The sequence below is a fragment of the Natrix helvetica genome (genome assembly GCF_964273705.1).
Source record: "Natrix helvetica genome assembly, chromosome: Z".
Lineage (NCBI taxonomy): Eukaryota > Metazoa > Chordata > Lepidosauria > Squamata > Natricidae > Natrix > Natrix helvetica.
Genome location: NC_138554.1, coordinates 36,399,324 through 36,419,096, shown reverse-complemented (window position 1 = coordinate 36,419,096; position 19,773 = coordinate 36,399,324). Strand labels below are relative to the sequence as shown.

The 19,773-nt window shown below is 42.1% G+C and overlaps 2 protein-coding genes across 2 annotated transcripts in view; both read left to right on the top strand.

Moving 5' to 3' along the window:
• Positions 1 to 2,244: 2,244 nt before the first annotated feature.
• Positions 2,245 to 4,974, top strand: JOSD2 (Josephin domain containing 2; the record flags this gene model as incomplete). Its single annotated transcript, XM_081970620.1, has 3 exons — positions 2,245 to 2,411; positions 4,266 to 4,354; positions 4,829 to 4,974. 3 exons carry the CDS (start codon positions 2,245 to 2,247, stop codon positions 4,972 to 4,974), a joined length of 402 nt encoding a protein of 133 aa, XP_081826746.1.
• Positions 4,975 to 14,498: 9,524 nt separating this feature from the next.
• The window catches only part of LOC309381373 (RNA binding protein fox-1 homolog 1-like), a 45,887-nt gene continuing 40,612 nt past the window's right edge, over positions 14,499 to 19,773 (top strand). The window contains exon 1 of the mRNA XM_081932300.1: positions 14,499 to 14,611. Coding sequence (XP_081788426.1) covers positions 14,525 to 14,611 — 87 coding nt within the window. The 5' untranslated portion in view covers positions 14,499 to 14,524. The remainder of the gene's footprint in view (positions 14,612 to 19,773) is intronic.

Here is a 19,773-nt window from a genome sequence, read left to right as displayed (position 1 = left end):
CGCAGTTTGTTTGGAACAACCACCCAGTCCCCCCACAGTAAACATCCCTTCAAAACCGACAGTTCGTCACGCTTTGCAAAAAACATTTTAAATTCAGCCCCAACAGGCCCTTCGGACCACCCCCTCCACACCCAGTTAAGTACTTGCTTAATTACATTGTCCTTCGCTGAAAAGCGGGCAACATCAGCAGAGGAGACTGGTCCAGAGTCCAAACAGTCAATCAAAAGGACCGGAGTCTCAGGAGTGGGTCGGCCAACAGTTCGGGTAGAGGACAGCGGCTCAAGGCGTCGGTGTGTCCCAGCGTGGAGCCAGGTCGGTGTACCAGTTTGTATGTGTAGGCAGCCAGGAAAACAGTCCACCTGGTCATGCGTGGGGAAAGGGATACCGGGGTGGGTCGGTCCCCAGCCAGCAGCCCCAGCAGTGGCTTGTGGTCCGTCACAAGTTCGAAGTCGCGGCCATAGAGGTACTCGTGGAAATGCTTGACTCCCGCTACAGCAGCCAAGGCTTCTCTGTCCAGTTGGCTATAGTTCTGTTCAGCGGGAGACAAGGTTCTTGAGTAGAAGGCGATGGGGGCTTCAGTGCCATTGGGCATTCTGTGGCTGAGGACTGTGCCGACGCCGAAAGGTGAAGCATTGCATGTCAAAACCAGCAGCAGGGTCTGGCTGTACTGGACCAGCAGGGAGTCGGCTGTGAGCAGGTGCTTCACTCCGGCGAACGCAGAGGCCTCAGCTCGTCCCCAGGTCCATCTAGCGTTTTTGGCTAGTAGTCGGTGCAAGGGCTCAGCGACGGTTGCTTTCTGTCTGAAAAAGTTAAGGAGCCTGAGGAAAGCTTGCAACTCGGTCTGATTGCGAGGTGTAGGGGCGTCCTGGATTGCTTTAACTTTTTGGGATGTCGGGTGGATCCCAGAACCGTCAACCATGTACCCTAGGAATTCTACCCTAGGCACATTAATTTTACATTTTTCTTTTTTGAGGCGGAGGCCCTTTTCCTGAATTCTGGTCAAAACGGCCCTGACACATTTTAAAAGTTGCGCCTCATTTGCAGCCAATACCAAGATGTCGTCGAAATAGGGGATGACTCCTGGTATCCCCTGCAAAAGCTATTCCATGATGCTTTGGAACAGTCCGGGGGCGATACTAACTCCAAATTGTAGGCGGTTGCATTTGAATGCACCCCTATGCGTCACAATGGTTTGGGCCTCCGCTGTGGCACCATCTACAGGCAACTGCTGGTATGCCTGCACCATATCTAATTTAGCAAACATTTTTCCTGGCCCTAGCGAATGTAGTTGGTGCTGTACAATGGGCACAGGGTAGGCGCTTTGTTGTAGCGCATTGTTTATTGTGCATTTATAGTCCACACAGATGTGGACTGACCCGTTCGGCTTGACCGGGGTCACTATTGGGGTCTCCCAGAGAGCATGGTCGACTGGTTCTAGGATCCCCTGGCTCACCAGCTTGTCAATTTCCCTATCAATTTTAGGGCGGAGGGCAAAAGGCACTCTCCTGGGTTTAAGCCTGATAGGCACAACGTTGGCGTCCAAATTAAATGATATTGGCGTCCCCACATACTTACCGAGGCCGGAGCTGAAGACGTCCTCGAACTCCTTAAACATCGCCTCGGTGCTGCCGTTTGCGATGGCGTTGATGCCAGTGACTTCCAAACCCAGGGCTTCGAACCAATCCAGTCCCAGGAGGCTTTGCAACAGTGCGCTGGCCACGGTCACGGGAAGCTGAGCTGTGATGTCTTTGAATTGGACCCGGAAGTTGCCCTGGCCCACGATGGGGACTCAGTTCCCCTGGTAGTCACGCAGCATGATGTCTGGCGTGTGAAGCTGCCGTTTTTTGAGGCTTGGGATAGCCTTTTTTAGGGTCAACCAGGATATGATCATGAGAGACGATCCAGTGTTGATCCAAGCTCACAGGGAGCATCCTCAATGAGGACCGTGAGCTTCAACTTTTTTGGCCGCTGTGTGCGGACTTGACCTATCGTTGTGAGATAGGTTCTCAGCGGCTCTCTCTAAGTGTGCTCTCTCTGGGTACACTCTCTCTGGGCTGTCTCCCTTGGTTCTCTCTCTGGGCGCTTTTGGTTTTTTCTCCAGGCCCCTGGGATGGGCCTCTGTTGGCGGTATGTTTGTGGCTGCCAAGTGGTGGCAGGGACTTCACTCTGGCACACTTTTGTGATGTGCCCCTTCTTATCGCAATGCTGGCAGGTTGCGTCCCGGAATCTGCAGGTAGACCGGGGATGGTTCCCTCCGTAGCTTGCGCAGGGCGGCAAACGGGAGTTGAATTTTCGCACCAGCTTCGTGCGGCTACTGTCATCGGACTCGCTTTCATCTGTCTCCTGGTCTGCGGCCTCGTAGTGGATGCGTGCCTGCTTAGGGATGGACTGGGGCACATTGTACTGGCTCTGTAGGGCTTCCGTGGACCTTGTGGCTGACTCTGATGCCCTGGCCTCGTCAAGTGCGATCTGCAGAGACATGTTGGATTTTGCCAGCAGGCGTTTCTGCAGATGAATGTCCTGCACTCTGCAGATCAGACGGTCCAGGATCTGGTCGTCCAGGTCACGGAAGTCGCAATACGTGGCCACTTTTCATAGGGCTGCGACGTATTGGTTGGTGGTTTCCTCTGCCTTCTGGTTCCACATGTCGGGAAGGCTTGGGTGCACAGTATGTCCATAGCGTCTGCTGTAAGGCCGCCCACGTTACTGCCTGGATCGGAGTCGGCTCCGACAGGTCTTTGGCCATCTCGAAGACCTCCCGGCCGCAGTAACCCAGGAACAGGTTCTTCTTTCGGGAGTCCGGTACTCCCATGAGGTCGTTTGCCTCGAGGAAGCATTCGAACCTCAGCATGTAGGATTCCCAATGTTCAGCCACTTGGTCATACGGAGTTGGTGGAGCGTGCATGGCCATTTTGTCTTGTGCGGTTTGAATTTGCCGCTTTAAAATGGCTGCTCGAAGCCACGCCGATGCTCCGGGCTGGATTTACTTGCTGGATTGTCTGGTTGTTTGTTCTTCACCCTATCTGCCTCTCGATCCCACCCTCGTCGCCAGTGTTAGATCAGGGCAATGAGAGGATAGACTCAGGTTCAAGGAAACAACAGCTCTTTATTTACAGACAAGTATGTACAATCCAGCAACTGTTAGGTCTGACAGCTCTCCTTTTATAGGGAGCTGTCAGACCTCTCAACCAATCAGGCTAAACCTAGGTTCCCGCCTAAATGGAGGACTGGAGTGGAAACCACAGCAGCTTGTGTGGATATCTAACAGACACATTGTTTAGTACAATTAAGATAATATCTTAGATTCAGCAATATTTCAGTGGAAGCAGGTGTAAGCTACAAGTAGGCCTCTTAAATACTATATCTGCTGCAGTCTGGATCGGTTGATTTATTGTTCATTTATACAATCTTATTCTGGGGCAAGTAGGAATCTCTGAGGCTTCCCTAGAGTATCATAAGTCTCTGGAAAAGCCAAGGCACCAGCTGTATATAAAGAAGTGTACATCCTTTATTCTCAATATATTTCCAAGAGTAGCTCCCTGGAGTATAAGATTTTGCCAGCTTGAAATAAACAAAAAATTAATACATGAAATGCATGCTTTAAAAACCCACACATCTTATTTTGGACAAGCTGGAGATAAGAAAAATAATAGCACAATACTGCCAATGGGCATGGCACATTATAACTTCAGGGGGAAAAAGTATTTCCCCTCAATGAGGCTTCAGTCTGACTTATGGCTCAGGCAGGCAAGAAAAGGAGATGGAAGTGAAGCATAGCGGCCTGTCCTTTGTCTTATTTTTGGGGTCTCCAGTGTGTTGTTCATGGCAACTCAGGAATATTCCCTACTATTCCAAGTAATATGCTGTGATGTATCAGCTCCAGAATCAATTGTATCAGCTCCAGAATCAATTGTATTTCCATGGCTCTTGGAGTCTCATGTGTGCATCTGATAAAATAAAGATCATTGCAATTCAGTACTTTTTTATATATATAGAAAGAGCCTGCCTCTTCAGAAAACAAAAAAGCTGAAGTAATTTAAGGAATGTAATAGGGATCATATTGGTAGCTTCCATGGGGTATAAAGAAAGATACTTCCTAAATAACTTTCTAGCAATTGGATCAGCCATGATTACAGTGGCAACCATTTGTGGGAGTGTCCGTATCATACTCTTAAGTATTCCAAATGTGTCCCTGATACTTAGGGGAGGCCCTTCCTCTTTTTCCAAACCTTCTTTGGTGATGTCTTTCCTCTTTTCCCCCACAGGCTGGCTCCTGATGCCAGATGGAATCCACACCGTAGCTTTCTGGGGACAGGGAACTATGATATCAATGTCATCAAGGCAGCTCTTCAGAGTGTGGTGTTTGAAGCCATTTGGTGGGATAAACGAAGATAAGGAGTTCCTATCCCTTTACTTTTTCTAGCTACTTTTTCTGAACAACTTTAAATTAATCATTCTATTTTTTTTCTTAAGAACAAGCTTCTGTCATTCTCTACTTTTGTATTCTCCTTCTCTTCCTAACTATCTTTACTGATTCCTCCCTCACCTTCATGCCTCATTGCTTAAGGCAGCTTATAATTTAAAAATGACATTGTGCTGTAGCATTTTGAGGCATGATTGCTAATCTTTACTCGGTGGCTGTCTTTGGCGCTTCTTCACTGATAGATTGACTAAGCTGGGAGCTGCTTACTATGATGTGAGACCATCCTGTTCTCCTGGCCATTTCAGAATTGTTTTTTTCATCTTCTTGCCAGCTTAATCTACTTGCTCTGCCAAGCTCCTTTCTCCCTTTGTCTCATAGACCCCCTCGAGTAATTGTCCCTGGCAGGGCTGGTTGGCTTCATCGTGAATGTCCCTTCCAATGTGTGCCTCGGTTTTCTGTCTCTTCCTGTGAGGCGTCACCACTGGATTGCTGTGTGTCAGCTTGATGGCATCTATTATAATCTTGACTCCAAACTGACCAATTGGTGGTGAAGCTGACCTCAGGTACCAATGGGGTGGTAGTCAAGATGTAGTTGCAATGATGTGATTGCTTCATTTTTCTTGTTTTACTTCCATATTATGAATTCAAAGTGATTTACCTAAAGTATAACATATGATACATAAGCAATACCAAATACCATGTAATGAAAACCCAACTGAATATAAAAGTGAAAGTTGCTGAAAGGAGAAAAACTGACTGATTGACTGCTCTGAGTAGCCATATTTCTGCCTACTTTTGACAGCATTCCACAATGCATTTTTAGGATGAAGCTAGGAGAAAGCTAAACACATTGGAGAATAGTGCTGGAATGATGAGAATGATGGTTAGAGGCTCACTCAAAGGAGACACTGCTGGATCCCTGATATTATGTTCATTTTTTGTCCCCACAGGGTATTTCTCCAGGAGGTGCTTTCCCGGGGCCCTTGTGAGTTGCTGTTGGTTGTGCCCCTTGAGGCAGGTGGAGCCAGGCCTTGGCTGAACACTGTGAGGTGATCCCACGCCTCCCATAAGAAATTGTCTGGTCTAAAGATCTTTTTTGTCCCTGCTGCACTCCCTTGCACCACCTGCTGCATGTGATGGGGGGAAGAAGGGAGCACTCCATTCCTGTTTATACTCCCACTCTGGATGCCAATGATAGAATCCATCTTACCTTCTCTAAGAAATGATCCTGGCTTCCCTCTATTTCTGCTTGCTTTTTAAAAGCTTGGCTTCTTCTGGGATTATGTGAAATAAAGGAAATGGCACCTAATGGTGAAGGGTCCGCCCTGCCCCCCAATAGCCAATTGCATGATTCTCAGAGGCCTATATATGATCTTCCTTGCAAACAAATAGATCAAAGTTGGGAGTAAGTTTATGCACAGGGCTTGAATGGATGCCCATTTCTTATTTTCATCCTCACCCTATGATATAAATGCAACAGTAAAATGTGGGTCTCAGTAGATCCAGCAGACCTGGATGTTGTGTTTTCAGGATTCTTCTATAAAAGCCATTCTGCTAATATATCTAAGAGTTCCTTGTTCCTTTAAGGCATGGTCCTTGTTGACCATGCCTTAAAGAATTCACATTTGATTTTAGAAAAGGCTGTTCTGTAAAATTGAAGAAGTCTTCATTTGAAGAACCAGTTAGGAGAATGAGGAGATACTTAAGAACTTAAGTTAAAATGTAAGAAATGTAGGGTAGCTTTAGTTTGGAAGAGCTATGCAGAAAGACCTGCTTTCTATCTCAGGTTTCCTTGTGAAACTGAAGGAATATGAGAGGTTTAAGAATCCTGGGGTAGCTGTGGTTGATGTTGAGAAGGCAGAGGTTGAGAGGAGGAGAATAATATTTTGCTAGAATCATGATTTAGGAGAAGAGAGTAATACTTCTGTTACTATATTGTAGCCTCTAAGGTGCTTCTGTGCCTTTTAATTTCTGGCTAACAGAAATCCAATAGGAAGATTTTCCACAAAATTGATGTCTTAAAATAGTGGCCTTCCTGAGCTTCTGTTTCCAGCATCCTTCCTTGTTGGATGCTGCTGCTGGGAATTGTAGTTCAACGCTGTCAGGAAGGTAATTAGGAGTATTTGTGCCTATTGAATTTTTGGCTGCCACATAATGAGTGAAGGATAATAATCTGGCACAGTGGATAAAGAAGGGATGATCCTCTCCCAGCAAGTGAAAATATTTGCTTCTTTTCTTCATTTCTTTTACTTCTAAAGGGGAAAAAATCCTACATGGCCAGAGAACAAAGAGTACATAGTGAAAAGATCAAATATTAAAATGGGATAAAACAGTGGTCAGGACATGGCAGACTAATGCACTACTCAGTTCATTATCCAGTTTTATGTGTTTTTATCCTTTTCTAGGCTGCATTGCCTATTTTGTGAAGTAGAATAAATATATGCCTTCCAAGTTTTATGGTTTTACCAAAACAAAAAACCAACAACAACCCTAAAAGGGTAGAAACAAAATGGTGCAATACAAATAAATGTGTGTTTCAGATTTTTTTTTCTGGTAGAATGTGATTTGGGGGTGGGAGGAGAAGATTATATCCCATTTATGTAGAAAGTTGCACTGACCACTAGATAACAATTAGCATTAGATAATTAACACTAGACAACATTGTTAACAATTAAGTGAGCTAAGTGAGCACAAAGTCCAGTAAAATGCTTTGTTTCAGACATATCAAAATAATTGAGGGCAACTGGGTTGATTTGAAAGTTGGGGCAAAAGGATCGGAAACATTTTTCTCATTCACCATTTCACAAATGAATGAAGTATTTGCATAAATGTCCCATATGACCATCAAGAACTGCTGCTGAACTATGTATGAATAAACTGTCGATCACAATTTTCTCTTTAAAAAAAATCACACTGCGGTGCTTCATATTTGGAAAAGATTTATTAATAATTTCTGGACATCCTGAATATTCAAAAAATATTTATTTATTAAATTTATATACTGCCGATCTTACCTAAATAATGCTAGGTGATTTACCCAGCATAAGAAACCGTATAAATACATGAATAAAAGCATAAATTAAAAAGAATTAAAAACAAGTTAAAATTCCTAGTAAAAATAAAAATCAGTGTATAACATTCAAAAGGCTAAGAGGTTAACAAGACAGCAGGAGTGTCCTCAAGCCACCATCGCCAGGACTGTACCATACTTTGAGAAATGCCTCCACCCCCAATGCTAATTGACAAAGCCAGGTCTTAACACTTGGGAAACCAGAAGAGTGGGGAGGGACCAGTGGTGGGTTTCAAAAAATTTTTGGAATCTCTTCTGTAGGTGTGGCCTGCTTTGTGGGAGTGGCTTGCCAGCCATGTGACCAAGTGGAAGTGGCTTGCCAGTCATGTGACCGAGTGGGAGTGGCTTGCCAGCCATGTGACCGAGTGGGAGTGGCTTGCTGGCCATGTGACCGGGTGGGAGTGCCTTGCCGGCCATGTGACCGGGTGGGAGTGCCTTGCCAGTCATGGGACCGGATGGGAGTCGCCAAGACGATGTCACTGAATTCTTTGCACCACTGGCTGATCTCCAAAAAGAAGATAAAAAAAGGAAATTTATTATTTTGTGCACTTACTACTTAAATAAGATTAAAATAAGTACACAAAACAATAAAAGAGCTACTTACAGAAGGTAAGTAGCTTACTACTTACTACTTGTATTTCAAAGGGAATATAATACATATTTAATTTTACACATGTTAGCAGCTGCTGGATTGTGTTTGCACAACAGTGGAAAAACAAAGATATGAAAATGAATAAATATTAGAATGTGCAGGAATGAATAAATTGACAATAAAAATCAAGAAGGCTTCGAATACTTTTTCACGTGGGATTTGTTTTATCAATTGCTAACTAACAGAAACAGCAATTAGAAATCTAAAAGTATGAAAGAAAACATCAAATATGTAAGGAAAGGTCACTAAAATGTATAAGGAAATATTATTAGTACTTGATCATTATTAATGTGTAGATAACTGCGGGACATTACCCCCCACCCCCCACAAACTCTGACAGTGCCAGGAAAACACCAAAAAATAACAATTTCCCCCCAAAAGACTGCAGATGAAACCAGTTTTTTTCCCTAACCCTAAGAACAGGAAAGACAAAGCCACTGGAATAAAAACCATCAAGGCATTGTGCAAAATTATAAAGGACAGTGCCAGGAAGCTCACAGAAACAGCAACCACCTCACAATCACCCAAACAACCAGGTATCACACAGAAACACACAAAATCTGGCAAAGCTGCCTTGCACCAACCTGGCCTGCCCATAGAAAAGAAACCACCTTGAGACACATAAACTATGCACCAACCTGGACACTTAAAAGCAACATATTGCATCACAAATAAAACATTTGCAAAAAGGAATAACATTTCTTGTAATAAACATTCTATAAAACAATAAATAAATAAAAATTCCCTAAAATAAGTTTTAAAAAGATATTCTACAGACAATAAATTAAAATAAAACCATTAAAATATTATATACATAATAAATTAAAATAAAACCATTAAAATATTCTATACACAATAAATAAAATTTGAGATTGTGGAGATGTAATTCTGAGGCCGGTCATTGTAGAATGTCCTGATGAGGAGTTTGTGATGACCAAGAGGCAGGAGGCATTTAAATTTAATAAATGAAGAAATAAATGCCCTGTGGTCTCAATGGTTTGCTTGCAGATGTTTTATTGTCATTGGTGTGAGATACCTAGCTGGGTCATCCTCGTCTGCTCCTCCTCCTCTGTGTATACCCCATTTTTTCTAGCACTGATGATGACACCTGGTTGGGTAATGAGATGCCTGCAAGAAAAACACCAAGTTCAGAGAACTCCAAAGGACCCCACAGTCCTCTCCCTCATCTTTTTCCTTTTTGTCCTTCTACTTCTCCTCCTCCTCCTTCCCCCCCACTCCCATCTAGCATTGATGATGTTACCTAGTTTGATAATGAAATGTCTGTAAGAAAACCACCAAACTCAGAAAGCAGCAAGGATCCCACTATCCTCCACCTCCTCTTTCTCCCTCTCTTTCTCCTTTTTGTCCTATCTTTCTCCTCCTTCCCCCCCACAACACCACTCCTATCTAGCACTGATGATGTTACCTAGTTTGATAATGAAATGTCTGTAAGAAAACCACCAAGCTCAGAAAGCAGCAAGGATCCCACTATCCTCCACCTCCACTTTCTCCTTTTTGTCCTATCTTTCTCCTCCTCCCCCCCACCCCACTCCCTTCTATCACTGATGATGTTACCTAGTTTGGTAATGAAACGTCTGCACCAAGCTCAGAGAGGACCCAGGACCCCTCATTACAACCTCATTACAAACTACCATCCATCTCCCCGTGCTCAGAAAAGGAAGTCCGGGTAGGTCCTTTGCTAGCAGGCAGGTTTTAGGATGCCTGCCGCCACCAAAGCACCTTCCTGGAGTTGCTTTTCTGAGCACGGGGAGATGGATGGTATTTTGGGTGGTGCGGCTGGCACCTAGGAGGTCCTAGGAGACCAGCTGCGCTGCGTAAGCTCCCGCCACCACCCCTACCCCTGCACCCGTGCTTTCTGGCAGCCAGGCATCTTAGGCAAGTCCAGGGACCTTGCAAAGGCCTTGCAAGGTAAGCTCCCACCATCATCCCCACCCCCGCGCCCTGCTTTCTGGCGGCCAGGCATCTTAGGCAAGTCCAGGGACCTTGCAAAGGCCTTGCGAGGTCCCCAAACTTGTCAAAGATGATGGCCGCACCGCATAAGCTCCCGACGGCATCCCCACCCCCGCGCCCATGCTTTCCGGTGGCCAGGTATCTTAGGCAAGTCCGGGGACCTTGCAAAAGCCTTGCAAGGTCCCCAAACTTTTCAAAGACACCGGCCACGCTGTGTAAGTAACCACGGACGCTCCCCGTGCCCCTGCTTTCTGGCAGCCAGGCATCTTAGGCAAGTCCAGAGACCTTGCAAAGGCCTTGCGAGGTCCCTGAACTTATCAAAGATGCCAGCCGCGCCACATAAGCTCCCACCGCTGTCCCCACCCCTGCCCCATGCTTTCTGGTGGCCTGCGGCCCTGCGCTATAAGCGAGCCTGGGATCCTTGCAAGGCTGCAAAAGGTCACCGGACTCGCTTATAGTGCAGGGCTGCAGCAGGCCCCCCCCCCCCACTTAGTTGCAGCTTATTTACCTCCTCGGAGTCAGCAGGCAGCAATAGAAAGCCAAGCAGGAAAAAAGGTAAATGGGTTTAGATAGGGTTCTTAGATGTGGGTGGGGCGATTGGTGAGCCAGCCAATCAGTGAGTGGTGGGCGGGGCTAGGATAGTGCGGATGGGCTGGGGGAGTGAGCAATGGAGCAGCTTCCGGATGGGCAGGGGTGAGCGAGCGAGCAACAGGGCCGGGGCAGGCGTTCTGGAACTTACTTCCGGGTTCACCAGGGAACCTCTTCTAACCGGTTCGGTAGATTTCATCAAGCGGTTCTCCCGAGCTGGTGCGAACCGGCAGAAACCCACCACTGGGAGGGACCTCATCTCTGAGGATAAGATGTTCCATAGGTTGGGGAAGCAGCTGAGAAGGGCCTCCTAGAGCACACCAGTCAAAACTCTTTGACAGGACATGTAGCATACCGCCTCTGCTTGACTGGGTGGGACAGGTTGATGTAATTGGGACAAGACAGCTCCTCATGTATCCTTATAGGCCTCAAACTAACCATCACATATCCCCCTCCCCCCTCCCAAAAAAGATGGTTTGGGACAAAGCTGCCAAGAATTCATTTGTTGCTGCTGTTCTGTAATCAAACATCCTTGCTGTTCTGTTTTTGATCACCTTTGACTCATCGCAACTGAAGAAATAGGTGAAGTAATAAATATGTTGACAAGGTGTGGCTTTCAACTTTCAGCAAGAACGTTTAATAAATATTTGTATAAATCTCTTCAAAGGCAGAAAGAAAAAAACCTGAAAAAATGATTTTTTTTTCTTAAGGAAAGATTATTTTTCTGATTTTCTCCAGGAGTTGCACAGAGCCAGTCTGTCATATTTTCCATCCTGAGGGTTTGAACTACAAAATGACAAGAGCCACTTTATGGGTAAAGCCTGGCTTACAACTTGGCAGTGACTTTTCAGAACAAAAGTACTTGCTCAGCTTTTAAGAAAAGGAAATAAATTCACCAGGGAACCCTAATGGGGCAGGATAAGCAGGTAGCATGTGGATATACACTTTTAGTATTAAAGTTGCTGAATTTTTTGCTTTGTTTCGTGAAGTTACAACACCTTTTGCTTAAAGGTATAAACCTTTGAACTATTTTTGGTTATTTTTGTCAGTATTAGCAATTAGGTTACTTACAAGAAACAGTATTTCTCACCCTGGAACATGCAATCCACGAAGTCTGTCCCTTCCCATGAAATTAGAAAAAAGAATGAGACAATGGCACAGAAATGGAGTGGGAGAGATTATGAAAATTATTTTCATAATTTTATACTCAAATGCTATACTCAAATGCTAAAAAGTCCTAATAATGCCAGGGTGATTCCCACATCCAGTGCAGCTATAAGATAATCATGCCAGTTTCCTTATCAATTCTCAATATATTCCCAATCTTCTTTGAAAAATACCATTATTCTTGCTCTAAATAATGTATTCCTAATTGCTTAGCTGTGAGACCATAGCTAGTTCAGCATTGGGACCCATGTTAGGTATGAAGATCTGGGTTTATCCTCTAGATTAGTGGTCTTAAATTAAGGAGCTCTCCTGTGCTGCTGCAAAGTTTCAGAAAGCCTTAGGCCCTCAATTTCTTGAGCTCTACTTACCTAAGTATTGCTGACAATTCTTTGGCCAATGATTTGTTTTTTAAAGCTTTATATTCTCCTACTGCCACAAGGTGATTGCCAACCTTATAAAATGAAATCTTTAGATCCTGCTGCGACTCACTGTACAAGGCCCCTGGTAAAATAAAAACTCTTAAAGATACAATCTAAAAACAGAAAAAAGTATAATGGTGAGTGTTGTATTTGCTAATCCTAATTCACATGCACTTGTGGTATATTAAAATTTGTATTCTGATCTTTTTGATTGGCTAATGATAACCCTGTTAGCTTGCTAATTTATAATTTGGTATCGGCCATTGCAATTTTTCTGAGATATCTCTAATTTTACATGATTTGCAACTTAAATTCACAAAGCCTTTGGCTTAATTTTATGATCATAATAGAGCCTTTCTATAACAGTCATAACTCATGACAGTTATACATTGGGTCACCCACATAATCAACCTGATTTTATGACTTTTTTGCGGCAAATCAATGGTTCGCAATAAGCCGGTTTTGCTGAAAACTGGACTTAAATGCCAATTTGGGGGGGGGGGAACCATCGTAAAACAGTCATGTAACCATGGAGTTTTGCAAATGGCTATGAATGCAGGCTGATTACTGAGCACCCAAAATGCAGTCACAAGACTTTGGGATACAGCCATCAGAACTTCGAATCTGGGTCATAAAGCTGGCTCCAGGAAAGTCCATTGTACCTTTGAATGATCATTAAAGAACCGTTCATAAGCGAAAGAAGAAAACCGCTAAAGAAAAAGGGGGGGAAAAGGCAGAGAAGCAGCTCCCAACCCAATGGCCACTCTCCCAGTTCTGCCCATAATGTGGGTCTTACCTACGCTCAAGGTATTTGACCTTCAGAACAATGGTTTCTCTTGCTGTTGCTGTTAACAATTACTGAACCAGGTAAAGTTTATCATACAAAGGCACTTTTATTAAATTTAATCCAAAGGTCACATAATTTTTTTCTTTTTACTTCTCTAAAATTCTTCCTCAGATGGATGAGTTGAATGTTCACATCTTTGCTTCAAAACAGGTTTGACCATATAGGGAATCTGTGCCTTTAGCATCGAGCCATTTTTTCATTGTTTCTACATTCATCCCAATTTTTTTTTAAAAAGGTAATGCAAAATGTAAAGCTTCACTCCCCATTTATTTATTTCTTAGATTTGTATCTAGATTTTTAAATTTATATTTCTTTTTCTTGTTTGCTTTTCCTTTGAGATGTGTAGTGTTTATATTAGACTTGAGGAGGGAGAAGGAAGCCTTTATTTTTACCTTTCAACTAAATCAAATATACCAAGCATAGAAAATAGAAAGGGTAAGACAGCCTCATCATTAAAAAAAAAAATAGTGGAGGGCAAAATATTTCTGTGGTAGTTTTAGCCATTTTGTAAAAAAACACAAAAACAAAATGGCTCAGCTTCTTTTCAACCAGCAGGTTTACAATATGAGAGCCAGAAAAAAAATCCACTGAGACAAATAATACCCAAACAATAATCTCAATGTTGAACCGAAAACCTGAATGCCAGCAATAAGAAAGAACAATTTCCACCACTGAATCTCAAAGAGTGAAAAGATGTATATTTATTAAGGAATGGGCTTTAAATAATTTAAAAAGCAGAGAATAAGTAAGACACATTCAGAAACCATACACATTAGGCATGGTAAATACATTTGACCTCTTTTTAAATTGGCAAGTATAATCCACGTGTGAGTTATTCTAGTGGGTTAATCAAATCTTTTAAAATACAGTTTTCCAATTAAACTAAATGGGCAAGAAATCATATATACGTATTTTTGTAAAATTAATATATAAAACTAACATTTCTTTTCAAATGCATGCATATTAATTTATCCATGAAATGATTAATCAATATGTGTTTACATGGAAAAAGGACATGTATATTCAGTGCTAGAGTTGCTTTGCTTAATGATTATATATATATATATATATATATATATATATATATATATATATATATATATATATATATATATATATGCTAAAAAAAATGGTAGAATTTCAATGTTCTGACTTTGGGTGAATCATAACATTATTTATCCTTGCTGAGATTCTATCATGGTGCAGATGCTTTTACCCAGCCTGTTTGCAACAGACGCTTCTGTTTTTGACAGCTGTTGGCGTCCTTCAATGGCACTGTCCCATCTGCCACTCAACACTCCCTCAGCTGGTGCCAAAGCTGCTTGAACAGAGGCACTTTTGACTCCTTTTGGGACTTAGAAGTAGGGCCCTTCCTTTATTATGTGCCATGTTGTCCCCTCCAGCTGTGGTTCTGCACCCCTACAGCCTGCCTGTCTATCCTCCGGCACCCCAATGCTACTCTGGGCTTGTTCAGGTATGATCATTTGTAATTATGTATACATTTATACATGTGTTTGTGTCTGTTTGTGTGAGATAGAAGAAATATTTCAGTGTCATTGACAAAGCCCAGCTGTGCCTGTCTTGGTGGTCTTGGGACAGCTGATAAAGCTTCCCCCATTGATAAATCTCTCCATTCCTGAGTTATTTTTACAGAATTGCTCAGACAGGGAAAGTCTTCTCCTTGTATGGAAAGGGATATTTACAGCTTCTTCAGGAACTAGGAGATTGATCCATTCTGTCCTTTGTCCTATGGATTTCCTTTAGTTTGTACACCAGATGGAACATGTCCACTGAAAGACCTTAAGAATATAATGGATGGAACCTCTGTTATACATTTTTTTGCTCTCTGCCAGTCTTAAAGTTTAAAAAGCAAAATTGACTTTGGTTGACAGCATAATAGATTTGATGAGAGGAAAAGGTTATACCTCTCAGATTCTACTCTATTTTTTTATTGTAAAATTTTCATTGGTTTTTTACAAATGTTTTAGGGAAAAAGGTAAATAGGTATAGAAAATTTTGACAGCTACATCATGCGGGAGGTAGAAATCCCCCCGAATCTCACAACTTTAACAAAAAAGAAGAGAAAAAACATCAAAATTTGAATAAACATTGGCAGCTTTTTGTTTTTACATTCAATCATCAATATATTCAATCATCTTTTGTATCACTTCCAAAAGTTACATTATAACAACAATTGCAATAATGTTTCAACTCATTTTTAGATTCTACTCTATTTAGGAGTTGACTTTCTTCTAATTTTTCAGTGTTGCCACACCATTTGTAGTCCTTTAATCACCCAAAACTGTTAGTGGTTTTGAAATAAAATATAAACAAATACCACCCTATGCTTCAACATGTGGAGGGCCATTCATGATATTGTAAGCATTTTATAATTAATAGAGCACAAGCTGTCTTCAGTTACATTACAAGTTTAAATTATGCTCAATGCAGAAGAAAAAAAATGGTAGAATGCATGAATAACATGGGTTAGCAAAATGAATGTTGGTGCCCTATTGGTTTTACAGTATAAGTAAAGTATTCTAAAATCCCTTGCAAATGTAAAATGATGAAGCTGGAAAATGTGCTCCTTTGATGGCATCATGAGAAATATAGGCATCCAAGCAGTCTTGTTTACTTTTGGACCAACATTAAATAGTTGCACAATGATTGAATTGACATAATTAGCTTTCAGATTGCCTAAGTATCTTCCTCCATCTATTCATTTTCTAGCTTGGGTTGTGCAATAGCCTGGACTTAATATTCTTTTAAGATAGCATTACAAGATAGACCTCTACCATTTTTAGAAATTACAGAACAATGGCACATACAAGTGCCTTCCAAGAGAGAGGAAATTTTAGGAGTTTAAGAGAATAATGGGTAATACTTGCCTTATTCTGTCTAAAGTAGGGCAGGTCATTTCAGAAATATTCTGCCAGGTTAAAATTGGATTGGATCCAACATGTTTTAGGAGAACCAGTTTGGTATAGGGGTTAAGCCACCAAGCTAGAAACTGGGAGGCCAGTTAGACACAAAACCAGCTGGTGAGCTTGGATCAGTCATTCTGTTTCTAGGAAGGAGGCCAATTCTGAAATCTTACCAAGAAAGCAGCGGAGTCTAGTCCAGGAAGTTGCCATGAGTCAACACTGACTTGAAGGCATTAAAAATGTTTAAGGAACCAGCCATTGTCATGGTGTTATATGAACCAAGCCATTACATAAAACTCATAATATGATTTATGTTTTTGGATGCAATATGCCTTGTAAACACAGTAATTGTATTTTGTTAATGTGGACTATATTATCTGAACTCAGATCCTGTAGATTCGTTTTTGTGAGCCAAGTATATATCAAAAGATGATAACCAAGAGCATATTGAGTGAGATGCTTTTGAAATAATTTACAATTCTGACAATCCTTTGTCAAAAATGTGTATTTGACCGTCCAGGTTTAATTATGCATTAAGGCAGCCTTAATTTTATTGGGGGGGGGGGGAAATCTACACATTTTGTTCTACCTTTATCACGTTTAATCACAGGGGAAACAATTGTGTCTGTCAGGGGAAAAAATGCCCTGGGGAAATCTGAGATCAATGGACCGTGGCTGATTCCCTTCCGCATATCTTTTGAGATATTGAGAAAAATAAAAGTCTTCAAAAGTATTCTAATTAATAAACAAACTTTAATAATAAAATAAAAAGTAAATGAAACAGAAATAACTAATGGTTACATTTTGATAATGAAAGCTACGTCTGCCAAGCTGGCAGCCGAACAAAGAAGAAAAGAATTTTGGAATGTGTAACGCGTGCGCAATAAATCACTTTCAGATAACATTTTGTTTTATGACCTGCGCAATAAAGCTTTCTTAGTTTAACTCTTGAGTGTCAATTCATTCAGTTCAGGCCTAGCAAACTTTTTAACATCGTGACAGTGTCTCACAGAATAATAAGAGGAATCTAAAACATTGCAAAGCCACTGATTAAAATACATCAAAAAACATAAGCAGCATAATAACAAAAGCAGAACAATAATGCTTGCCACAAACCATGTCCATAACAAACCAAGGTAGACCCCAGAGATAGTAAAATGTTTTGTGACCTCAGGCAGAAATTTGAATCTAATAATATAATTAAAATCTATAAATGACTTGTTGCTTGTGTTGAGAGGATTATATTGTATAGTTCAATTGTGCCTGAATAGTTTTACTGCTTAGAAGAGTACAATGCAGAAATAGATAACTTTATGCTCGTCAGCATCCAATTGTCATCAACCATCATATCAAATGGCAAGACACTGTGGATATTATAATCCAGACATTTTGTAAGCATCAACTTGCTTATTCCTACTTTAAATGATTGTGAACTATCAACTTTGTTCTTTTAATTCAAAAGAGAAGCACCACTGAAATTTTATTTCTGCTTCTTTCATCATAGTATTATTAATAGTATTAAATTAATGAAAACATCTGAGAAAGCAGAATATTTCTGAAATGACCTGCCCTACTTTAGACAGAATAAGGCAGGTATTACCCATTATTCTCTTAAACTCCTAAATTTTCCTCTCTGTTGGAAGACACTTGTATGTGCCATTGTTCTGCAATTTCTAAAAATGGCAGAGGTCTATCTTGTAATGCTATCCTAAAAGACGCTCCCTCTGCTGAGATATTGCTAATTATTACGTTTAGATTAGCAATAAGTAGCCCAGCTTATTCATTTGAAAACGTAGGCTCACTCCTGGGCAAGACTGTGTTCTTACAATTACATCTAATGAGCCAGCTATGACCATTCCTGAGTTAATTGAATTTGGCAGTTCTCCACACCTTAGAAGTACCATAATTTAATTAATGCAATGTGCTATATAAGGAGCCATACTTGAAAATTGTCCAGAAACCTCAAATGATGCAATATGAAGAAGCTGAATTGAGGACATTGGTTACTAATAATAATAATAATAATAAATATTTATTTCTTAGCCGCACCCTCTCCCGAAGGACTCGGGGCGGCGTACAACAAAACATAGGAAATAAATATATCGACATACATATAACAAAACATATACCAAGACATATATACGACATATACAAGGAGGAGGTGAACTGATAGATAAAAACAAGTAAAAACACAATGTTTAAAAACCCCTAAATAAATTGAATACAATTAAAATACCCCAAATAAAAACCCGTCAGGAGCGATATAGTTGGATCAAAGTTGAGCCAGGCCAGCAACTTGAAAAAGGTGGGTCTTGAGCTTTACACGAAAGGAGCGGAGGTCAGAGGTATTCCTAATATCCGGGGGGAGGTCATTCCACAGGAACAACCTCTATCTCTGGCCCTCCAGAGATCATCCACCAACGCGACCAAGGCCGTCTCCGTGCTGTGACGGGGGCGGAAGCCGGAGTGGCGCGGGTCTAGATAATCATTTTCCTCCAGATGCCGTGGAAACTGGTAGGCCACCACACTCTCTACAACCTTCGCCAAAAAGGGAAGGTTGGAGACAGGACGATAATTGGCCAGCTCCAAAGGATCCAGGGAAGGCTTCTTGAGCAAGGGTCTCACCACCGCCTCTTTCAAGGCGGCCGGGAGAGACCCCTCGCTCAGTGAGGCGTTCACTAGGTCCAGGAGCCAGTCTCGTGTAACCTCCCAGGATGCCAGTACAAGCCAGGAGGGGCACGGGTCCAATAAACATGTGGTGGGTCGCAGTCGTCCACGCATTCTGTCCAAATCCTCGATGGCAACCAAGTCAAACTCCTCCCAGGTCGATTCCTCAAGACTCGCCACGGACGTCTCCATTGGACCACTAACAGGGACACCATTCCTGCGCGAGCTGCACTGGCTTCCTGTGGTCTATCGGGTGCGTTTCAAGGTTTTGATAACAATCTTTAAAGCGCTCCATGGCTTAGGACCTAGTTACTTGCGGGATCGTATTCTGCCCCATACATCCCTGCGACCAATCCGCTCGCACAGAGAGGGCCTCCTCCAGGTGCTGTCCACCAGACAGTGTCGAGGGGCGGCGCCTAGGAGTAGAGCCTTCTCTGTGGCAGGCCCAGCCCTGTGGAATGACCTCCCCCTGGATATTAGGAATACCTCTGACCTCCGCTCCTTTCGTGTAAAGCTCAAGACCCACCTTTTTCAAGTTGCTGGCCTGGCTCAACTTTGATCCAACTATACTAATCAGTGCAATTAAACCTTAGTCATATAATGTCCATATTTAATTCCAGGCACAATTCATGATAATCTTTCAACCCTCAAAGGTTAGGGCCTGGTTGTTTGAAGAACTGTCTATCCTTTTATAACCTTACTTAAACATTAATATCTGCAGGAGAATCAATTGCAAAAATGCTCTGTGTTAGATATTTGCTCTAACTTCAGTGGTTTCCACCAAAGTTCTCTGTTCCCACGGGAACAGAGTTTAATCCTATTGGTCGAAGAGTCTGACAGCTCCCTATAAAAGGGCTGCTGTCAGACTCAACTTTCGCTGGATTGTTCTCACTTGTACTTAATAAAGAGCTTTTATTACCATTAAGCCTGTGTGTGTCTATCCATTACCCAATCTAACACTGTGACGAGGGCGGGATTGGAAGGCAACTAGGTGAACCGAAAGAGCATAGCAATCCAGCAAGTACATCCAGCCCAGAGCTCAGCA